Source organism: Marmota monax, unplaced genomic scaffold (assembly GCF_021218885.2).
Source record: "Marmota monax isolate L192 unplaced genomic scaffold, Marmota_monax_Labrador192_F-V1.1 WCK01_AAM20220418_F8-fsc00017, whole genome shotgun sequence".
NCBI lineage: Eukaryota > Metazoa > Chordata > Mammalia > Rodentia > Sciuridae > Marmota > Marmota monax.
In genome coordinates, this window is record NW_026695241.1 from 24,479,581 (window position 1) to 24,489,332 (window position 9,752).

Consider the following 9,752-nt stretch of genomic DNA (forward strand, 5'->3'; position numbering starts at 1 on the left):
AGAAAAGAAGTAAGTCCAACTAGGCCATTATCAGAATAAGGAAGCCACGTGTATATTGGTAATTTCTCCAGAAAAACAGGAAGGATGTTCACAGACACCACCAGGTACTCCTGTTCCTTACTTCTCATTCTCCAGTGCTCAGTCTTACTTGGCCCCAAACTATCCCCCCACTTGCTTATCTTTTTTTGGAAATGACATGAGTTCAAAATGAAAATTAAAATTCAATTATGTCCTGCAAATTCCAAAAACACATGTGACAATGATAGTGGCATAAACTTATTGAGCATGAATTTTGAGCCAGATTTATTTACTCTTCAATGCAACAACTCTGTGAGGCAGCAACTATTTTATAAGGCTGCTCTAGAATTCAACCACAGAATACCAGACTTCAGAGGCCAACACTTTACCCCTATATTTTGCTACATAATATTATATTACAGCTGACCTATAAGTGACAGGGATATTTTATTCGGATCAACATTTAAGTCAACAATTTAAATAATAAAAGCAGAGTACCACAAAAGGTGAAACTTAAGTGTGGCAGTGTAAATCAAAATGAAAGGGGAAAATACGAACCAAAGGGAAGGTGAACCTGAAAAGGAGAATAGAGAGGAACATATCTACACAGCTGTCATACATACCTCCTCAAGTCTCCTTCCCAAGATTCAAATTATAAAGAAGTTTGCTTTATTAGAATCAATTTTAAATGACCCCAATACAAACAGGACATTTAACTCTCCAGCTGATATAGTTTCCTATATTTTATCTGATAATTTTCATATTTGGTTTCTTGCAATTACACCGTAGTTTAAAAGTAAGGCTCACACTTACCCTCCACAGGGTTTTTGCGTTTGGATTTACCACATGCTAGGAAGTGTACTGAGCTACATTCGGGCCCCCTGCCTAGGTTTAAACCTAGTGTTCACCTAACAAGTTCTGTCATCTTGAGCCCATTTAACCATTTGCAGTCTGAATTTCTTCAATCGTGCTTTATACGATTTGGGAAACTAAATGAGGTAGAAATATGAAAGTTCTTGGCACGGTGTCTGTCACATGGATATTCTCAATGTTAGCTTAGTAAAAGGATCAGTTTATTTCGAACAAAACCTAATAAATGTGGGGGGAAAAAAGCTTACTAACTAGACTTCATATTTATTAATTGTTAATTTTTGGGGGGTGTTGAGGAGTGGATACTGGGTATTGGATCCTGGGTATGGTAGGGGTGTTTTACCACTGACCTACATCACCAGGACTTTTTATTTTTATTTTGAGACAGGGTCTCACTAAGTTGCTAAGGCTGGTCTCGAACTTGTGATCCTCCTGACTCCACATCCCAAGTAGCGGGCATCACATGAGTGCCCTGCCGAACCCAGCTCAACTATTAATTATCTAATAATTATTAATTTTGATTATCCTTGGCGGCCTAAATCTGATTTTTCTCATTATGTCTTTTTATTTCATATTTTCCCCTTTCCACTACCGGGAAACAACCCAAACGCAGAAGTCTCCAGGCAGGAAAACAAGAAATACATCAAGAAAGAGTCTTCAGCAGTCTAAGGCCTGCCCCCACTCCGCCCCCTTGATTTCCGGTCCTCCAGCAGATTATGTCTGAACTGCAGCCCAGGTGGTCCCGCCTACGTAGGATTCCTCCTCGAGGAGATTTACATATAGACTTCTCATTGGCTACTAGTAAGTAGTCACCCTTCTCATTGGTTGATACTGTCTCGCGCGAAGTCCGCGGAGCATGCTCACCGGGACGTTGGGCGTGAGGGTCACCGGCACCTACAGTTCCGTTTCCGTTTTTCCTCCAGAGCCATGGCTACCGTAACGACACTGAGGTTCCTATTGACAGTAGACAGATGGCGCCGCAGCCGTGCAGTAATTTTTCAGTTCCGAGTAAGTACCTACTTCCTTTGTTCTTGGAGAGACTGGGTTTCCAGAGACAGCTCCGGTTGAAGAAGGAAAGCTCTCGGCAGCCCCTTCCTTTTAGTAAGCGTGTAAGCGCCTGCCAATTTCATTTCTGGCAATCAGCTTTTCTTTCCCGGCCTGCAGACGCTCGCCGTCCTCGTGCCCGGTGTGACCCAGATAGATAACAAGTCCGATTTTCTGGGGAAAAAGCCCCATCGTAAGCACCCCGGCATCCTACAGCTTCCGTACGTGCGGCTGCCGCAGGCGCTGACTAACGCCGCCCGGGTACTACTGGCTGGTGAGTATCTGCGTGAATGAAGGTCTGAAGAGAAAAGCCACTAGGTCTGCACGTGTGTGATTCCGCTTTTCATATTTGGCCCACAGAGAGCTCAATGTCCAATGTCGAGAAGGAGGTGCATGCACTGACCAGTTATCTCTGGAGCCGACATTTGCCTGTAGAGCCAGAGGAGTTGCAAAGACGGGCAATACATCTTGAGAAAAAATTCTCGGAAAACCAAGGTAGGGTTTAAGAATAATTAACGAGTAAGCCAGATTGAAATATTAGTGGAAAAATGAAGAGCAAGGAATAATTTCACAGCTTTTCAAAAAGACGCTGAAGTTTGTTTCGATTTTTCCTTTATCCAGGGGTGCTTTACTGCTAAGCTACATCCCCAGCCCTTTTATTTTTTATTTCTCGCCAAATTGCTGAGTGTTGTCCTGAACTGCTAAAACTGGCCTCAAGCTTGATGATCCTCCTGCCTCAGTCTCCTGAGTCTCTGAGATTACAGGAGTATGCCACTGCTCCTGGCTTACATGCTTTCTTTTTGGCAAACCATTCCTTATGATGATGCCTTACTAGAAGGTAGATTAATCCAGTGTTTACCCGGGGAGTTTGAATAAAGGTTAAAAAATCCAGATCTTTGGGATTTTGGGTTTTGTCGCCCACCCACCCACCGAAGTCCAGTGGATTAGGATCTTCAACTTTTTTTATTCAGTTGAAATAAAGTCCCTGTATGGCTCCCTGTTCAATACTGAAACCTTCAGGAATAAGAATAATAAGTATAATTCAAATTATTTTCATGATTGTGAACTTTTTGGGTATTACAGACCTGCCTTTTTTTTTTATTTTGTTGTACCTGGTTTAGAGTAGGCATTCAATAGATACTTGTTAAATCATAAACTGAGAACAGTTGTGAGACTTAGATTTTTCAAGCACTTTTCCTCCCCATGGGAACATTGGAGATATCACAATCTTAAGTTTTCAGAAAATGAGGAAATCCACAAAATATCATCCTTATCCTATCCTTTTTTGTTTGTTTGTTTTAGTTGTAGAGAGACAAATGCCTTTACCTTTTTCAGGGGTGGGTACCAGGGATTGATCTCAGAGGTACTCGACCACTGAGCCACATCCCCAACCCTATTTTGTATTATTTTATTTAGAGACAGGATCTCACAGAGCTGCTTAGCACTCACCATTGCTGAGGGTGGCTTTGAACTTGTAATCCTCCTCTTTCAGCCTCCCAAGATGCTGGGATTACAGGCATGTGCCACCACACCTAGCTTACTTTATTTATTTTTATGTGGTGCTACGGATCAAACCCAGTACCTCACATGTGCTAGGCAAACGCTCTACCACTGAGATACAACCCCAGCCCCTCTTTAAGTTTTTAATACACTTCTCTTTAATGTAAAATAAAACATTTTGGATAGCATTGGTTCAGTTGAATAAACTGCTGTTAGTGGCAGAATACTATTTAATACACACTGATGTTGGTAGTCTTTATTGTTACTGTTACCTGGAGTTTCTCTCTAGGTTTGACTTCTCTCGTGAGCTTTGAAGGCTTTTGTCAGGTGGGGAATAAAGGAGGATTGAGTGGGCATTTTATTCAAATATTGGATCTGATCCCTGTTCTCCCTAGGTCCTCACTTCCAGTCCTTGTTCTCACCGCAGACTTACCTCAGACAGAGGAGAAACTTCGTGAAGCAGTACTACATGTCCTACGCAAAACTACTTACCACTGGCAAGAACTGAGGTAAGGAAGGGCCAAAAAGGGTGCAAAAGAAAGAAATGTTGAACTTGAAAAGAGGTGGAGGACTGCATTTATACAGTCAATTGGTGTTTGAGAAAGCTACCTGAACCTTTCTATATTTGGAAGTAAAAGGACTGAACTGGAAGGGACAATTCCAGAGATTTCATTTCCTTAAAATATAATAGATAACCAGAGAATTCAGATCATTTCCCAGTAAGTGTGACTCTGGTTTTTGTTTTGTTTTGTTTTTTGTTTTATTTTGTTTTGTTTTGTGTGGTGTTGGGGATTGAACCCAGGGCCTTGTGCATGCGAGGCAAGCACTCTACCAACTGAGCTATGTCCCCAGCCCTGACTCTGATTTTTGTGACAGCTACAATGAGGAACTGAGTCTGGTGTATATGGCAGCAAGACTGGATGGTGGCTTTGCAGCAGTCTCCAGGGCATTCCATGAGGTGAAAGTCCCTCAACTTCCAAACTGAACCCTTTTACTATCAGCTCCCACATTCATAAAGTAGTCTTGTAGAGTAGAGATTCTTGGGACATTATATATGCTTTTGTTACGGGGGAGGTACCAGGTATTGAACTATGGCACTCAACCACTAAGCCACACCCCCAGCCCTTTTTAAAATTATATTTATTAGAGAGAGGGTCTCACTGAGTTGCTTATTACTTTACTTTTGCTGAGGCTGGCTTTGAACTTGCAATACTCCTGCCTCAGCCTCCCAACCACTGTGATTACAGGCATGTGCCACCATGCCCGACTTATATATACATTTTTTAATAGAGGTCTTATTTATCCTCTGGAAGGATTCTGTGACCCAAGAAAAATTTAGCATCATTGTTTTAGGAGCTTTCTATTCTCTAAAGTATTTATATTGAATTTAAAACACATTCACATCTCTCTATCATAGTCTCTTAATGCGTATTTTCTAAAACTCTCGAGTCTCTACTACTCTTCTTTGGGCTTATATATTCCTTCAGATCAGGATTCGGATTCCAGAGTTCAAGCCACAAACCTTGATGGACTTTGGTTCTGGTACTGGTTCTGTCACCTGGTAAGTAACTTTCTTTAGCCCTGTCTTTGTCAGTTTTATATTTGATAGCCATATTTGTATGCTTCATTATCAAGAGACTGGGAAACCAAATGAAGAACAGGAAATTTTCAAAACTAGAATGTTTCTTCCCTTAGAGTAGGCCAAGCAGAAGAAGGTATATAGATTGGAGATAGAACTTAAATGTGAAGTGAAAAAAGACAATATATAGAAGGTTTTAAAAGGAAAGTTATTAGTATACGGAATGGGTTTTACATATCAGTCAAAAAATTTTTTATTTTTTGCCAACAAATAAATATTTAAATCTGCCCTTTACTCTCCCATTTTCTTTTCTTACGGTGCTTTATAGCTATACATAATGGTGGGATTTATTACATATTTTTACACACACAATATAACAGTATTATTTGGCCCAGTATCACTTCCAACACTTCCCTGCTCCCTCCCCTTGAATCTGCCCTTCTTTTCGGGAGTTATACATGAAATAAGAAAATAACTTATAGTTTTTCCAACTACTTAACATAACCCTGTTTACCCAAGGGTGGGATTGGAAGTAGATGGATCTCTTGAGGGGATGACTCTTTTTCATGAAAATTGTTGAGTTTTGTTTTACCATCTCAGGGCTGCTCACAATACTTGGGGCCAGAGCCTTCGAGAGTATATGTGTGTGGACAGATCAGCTGCCATGTTGGATTTGGCAGAAAAGCTACTGAAAGGTGAGAATAAGCTTTAAGGTAGGACTTTTCCACAGTTGGGGCGGAGGCGGTTAAGGAAGCAAAGGACTAGTAGAAAGAGTATTTTACTGGGAAGTAGAGAGGAGGACTAAGAGTTAACATGAATCTGGTCTCTTTCCAATATTATAGTCAAGCAGAAGGTATCAGAGAACTTTGCAGGATTGTGGTTAGATGGTAAAGTTAGCAGGTGAGGGGAACTCACGATTTACCTACCCTTTTTAATATTTACTTAACATATTGCATCTCAGTCTCACCTAGTGTTTTTCTTTATCCTTGGGGCCGTGTTTCTTCTCTGGATATCTCTTCAGTTTATACCTGTGGCTGTAAATTCATATACATTCTTAGTTCCACATCTCCTGTTTCTTTCACAGGTGGTTCACAAACAGGAGAGCCTTATGTTCCAGGTGTCTTTTTCAGACAGTTTCTACCTGTGTCACCCAAGGCAAGTAGCAGTGTTTAGGGTATTCTAAATATGGAATGTGGCAGATAGAAAATTGTGGCCTCAGTCTTGCCATCCAGTATTGAATATTAGAATACAAAAGAAGGAGTAGAAGAAATATAGGGGCTAGAAGTTCTTGTATTCTTAGAATTGGGAAATGTCAGGTCTGTCGTGTTCCTTGTCTTGGTCCTCAGGTACAATTTGACGTGGTCGTATCAGCCTTTGCCCTAAGTGAACTGCCTAGCAAAGCTGACCGAACTGAGGTGGTTCAAACTTTGTGGCGTAAGACAAGCCATTTTCTGGTAAGTTGAAATCCCCTTTCTCCTGATTTCATGCCTTCCTTCTCTCATTGTCTTTATTCTTTTTTTTTTTTTTTTTTTGTCTTTATTCTTGAACATTTCTCCCCTTTATAGATTTCTGTGTCCCTCTTTTAGGTCTCATCCCCATCTTTTGTATAATGCCCAGTTCCTTTTAGACCCTTACTCCCTCTTGAGTGCTATTGATGTTTATTTATGCTTTCATGTGATTCAGGGCTTCTGCTTATTTTCCCATTTGGTGAACAGGTATTGTTGGAGAATGGAACGAAAGCTGGCCACCGCCTTCTTATGGATGCCAGGGACCTGGTTCTTAAGGTAAAGTTCTTTGCCCTTCCTTTCGCATTCCCAGCTGTCACCAATTATTGTTACTTCCTTGAAAACTAAAGAGACTCTGTTGGGGGCTGGGATTGTGGCTCAGAGTGAGAGCACTCGCCTTGCACATGTGAGGCACTGGGTTCGATCCTCAGCACCACATAAAAATAAAGATTTTTTTTAAAAAAAGCCAATGGAAACCTTTAAAAAAAAGAGACTCTGTCGCCTGTTGATAAGGGTAACTCTCAGGAAATTAGACATAAAAAATCATTATGATATAGGACAGTGGTTGGCAGATGAAGGCCTGTTTTTTATGGCCCATACATATCCATGTCTGTATTGTCTGTGGCTGCTCACACTACAAATTGCAGAGTTGAGTAGTTGAGACAGAGGTAGATTTTGCCTGCTCTGGCCCTTTAAATAAAATTTCCCCACCCTAATCTAGAGCATTGCTGAGTCAAGAACCTTGTCTCTAGGGGAGAGTATGAGCCTCTGTGTAATCATAAATTTAATTGTCCTGAAGTAAGATTTTTTTTGAGAGTGGAGGTTGCTGACAAGGGAGAGCACCATAATGTGTGCCAAGTTCATGCCTTTCTACTGCTGCAGAGAAAGAGTTCTTTGGCACATTAGTGGTATAGCCAGCTTAACTCAAGAACTTAGTTGGTCATGATTAGAATTGAATGTTAAAGAGTCCACCAAGTGTAGAAATTGAAACATGAAAATAGGCCCTGCAATCCTAGCTTTATTTCTTTGATTTCAGGGAAAAGAGAAGTTACCTTCAGATCCTCGGCCTAGCTTTGTCTTTGCCCCCGTGAGTATATTACTTCTACCTGTTGCAGAACATAGATCTGAACTTAGAGTAACCCAGAAGAATAAGAGGCTAAAGCCAAGCCAAGCCACTCTCCCCACTATTTTGTGTCCATATCCACTTTCTTTTTTTGGTACCAGGAATTAAACCCAGGGACACTTAACCACCAACCCACATCCCCAGCCCTTTTTATTTTTTATTTTGAGACAGGGTCTGGCTAAGTTGCTTAGGGCCTCACTAAATTGTTGAAGTTGGTGTTGAACTTATGATCCCTTTTCCTCAGCCTCCAAAGTCTGTGGGATTATAGGCATGCACCACTGTGCCTGGCTCTCTATCCATTTTCTGCCAACTGATTCCCTTGATTCTCTCTACCCCCTTCTCTTGTGCTGCCTTCTCCCTTGTTGGCAACCCTAGCAGAGCAGATGCCTGCTTGAAGGTGTGAACCAACTGGGAAAATGGAAAGTCTGAAAGTAATCAATAAGGAACAGAAGATAGCAGATAGAAAATAGTTTTGAAAGCTGGGTGTCTGGTGGGTCGGTCTTCCAGCCCTGATAGGAACTAGAACTGAACAAGGAAAAAGGCCCAAATTGTTTAAGGGGAAATAAAGCAAATGGTTTCAGTGTGGCAGGCTTCTTGGGAAAACAGGATAAAGATGGGAACAACAATTTGTTTGGGGCTATGAGCTAAGGTAGGGTGTCAGCTTTAATCTGAGTAATCTGCAGCCAGTGGATTTCATACCAGGAATTCTCAGAAAAGCCACCCCTGCCTTGTGATGGCTCAAACAAACCCATAATTCATGTGCACCTTCCAACACCTGACCTGTCTTGACTTTATCATTCTTGAATTTTACAATTAATAGCTCTTTTATCTTTTTTGTCTTATGTCTTTATGTTCACAGTGTCCCCATGAACTTCCTTGTCCTCAGTTGACAGCCTCTCAGCCCCTGGCCTGTAGCTTCTCTCAGGCTTACCATCCAATCCCCTTCAGCTGGGTATGTATTCTGAGAATATTGCAACAGAGAGAAGATAGCCTGGGAAAACAGAAAAAAGAGTCAGAGGTGGGAAGTTTGAGAATCCATAGAATAGCCTGGAGATATTAGAGCCTGCATTATAGAATAAGAAAAAGGGACTTCAGGAATGTAGGGGGAGGGAAGACTAAAAGTTTTTCCTCTTATCTTTTTCCTCTAAACAGTCTGTATATTCTTATCTTAGAACAAGAAGCCAAAGGAGGAAAAGTTCTCCATGGTGATTCTTGCCCGGGGGTCTCCAGAGGAGGTTAATCGTTGGCCACGAATTACTCAACCTGTGCTTAAACGGCCTCGTCATGTGCATTGTCACCTGTGCTGTTCAGATGGACATATGCAGCATGCTGTCATCACAGCCCGCCGGCATGGCAGGTATAGGAGATGTGACCAAAATTAGTAAAATCTGGCAAAACCTGCAGCATACATTGACATCTCTTTCTATTCAATAGGGATTTGTATCGCTGTGCCCGTGTCAGCTCCTGGGGAGATCTTTTACCTGTGATCACTCCGTCTGAATTTCCTCTCTCCCCTGCTCAAGATCCCCCTGAGAATTCCATAAGAGTTGACAAGGATATGTAACAAATACTTTCTTCCATCATACCTGCCAAGGCTGAAGCTACGTGGTATCCAGTAAGAGAATGCCAGTACGCCTGCATTTCTGCATTTGTTTGAAGTTTTAATAATAATAAATTTTTAAAGAATGGTAGTGGGTTTTGTGATTCTTAAAAGAATAAGGGTCTATTGTCCTGACCTATCCTGTAATGTAGAGAATCCTGAGATTTTTCCATGCCAAGCTAGCACACAAATCTTAAGCTCACCATCCCCTGTAAGAATATTGCTGCTTCTGCTGAAAACCAGGAATTCCCAGGAAGATTATCTGAAATAGTGGGGAAAACCACCCTCAGCTCTCTGAGAACTGGCTCAACAGGTCTCAGGATAGTTATGTGGGCCACCTGAATAGGGGAATCAACAGCTACCTAACTTCATTTTTTTATATATCTCTTTCCCTTCCATCTTTCCCAGGGTCCATTAACTATCCCAGAGTTTGCCCCCACATTATCCTCAAGATTGATCCCTGTCAGTACTAAGTCTTGCATTTCTACCCCTGTGTACCCAGGCAGGATCCTT

General features: G+C 41.5%; 1 protein-coding gene across 2 annotated transcripts; it reads left to right on the forward strand.

Moving 5' to 3' along the window:
• The first annotated feature begins 1,746 nt into the window (after nt 1–1,746).
• On the forward strand, nt 1,747–9,330 carry Mettl17 (methyltransferase like 17). 2 transcript variants are annotated; one of them, XM_046441011.2, is made up of 14 exons: nt 1,747–1,896; nt 2,053–2,206; nt 2,293–2,427; nt 3,860–3,941; nt 4,309–4,390; nt 4,920–4,993; nt 5,612–5,706; nt 6,096–6,166; nt 6,358–6,465; nt 6,727–6,795; nt 7,553–7,603; nt 8,499–8,591; nt 8,812–8,996; nt 9,074–9,330. In XM_046441011.2, the coding sequence occupies exons 1-14, from the start codon at nt 1,816–1,818 to the stop codon at nt 9,201–9,203; spliced, it is 1,410 nt and encodes a 469-aa protein (XP_046296967.1). In that variant the 5' UTR covers nt 1,747–1,815; the 3' UTR covers nt 9,204–9,330. The 2 variants fall into 2 exon arrangements, with proteins under 2 accessions (XP_046296967.1, XP_058433757.1); XM_058577774.1 differs by lacking the exon at nt 7,553–7,603.
• The last annotated feature ends 422 nt before the right edge of the window (nt 9,331–9,752 follow it).

Coding starts and splice junctions, on each gene's coding strand:
- Mettl17 (XM_046441011.2), top strand. CDS start 1,816: ATGGCTACCGTAACGACACTGAGGTTCCTATTGACAGTAGACAGATGG. Junction 1,897..2,052: donor CAGTAATTTTTCAGTTCCGA/GTAAGTACCTAC, acceptor CCCGGCCTGCAG/ACGCTCGCCGTCCTCGTGCC. Junction 4,391..4,919: donor TCTCCAGGGCATTCCATGAG/GTGAAAGTCCCT, acceptor ATATTCCTTCAG/ATCAGGATTCGGATTCCAGA.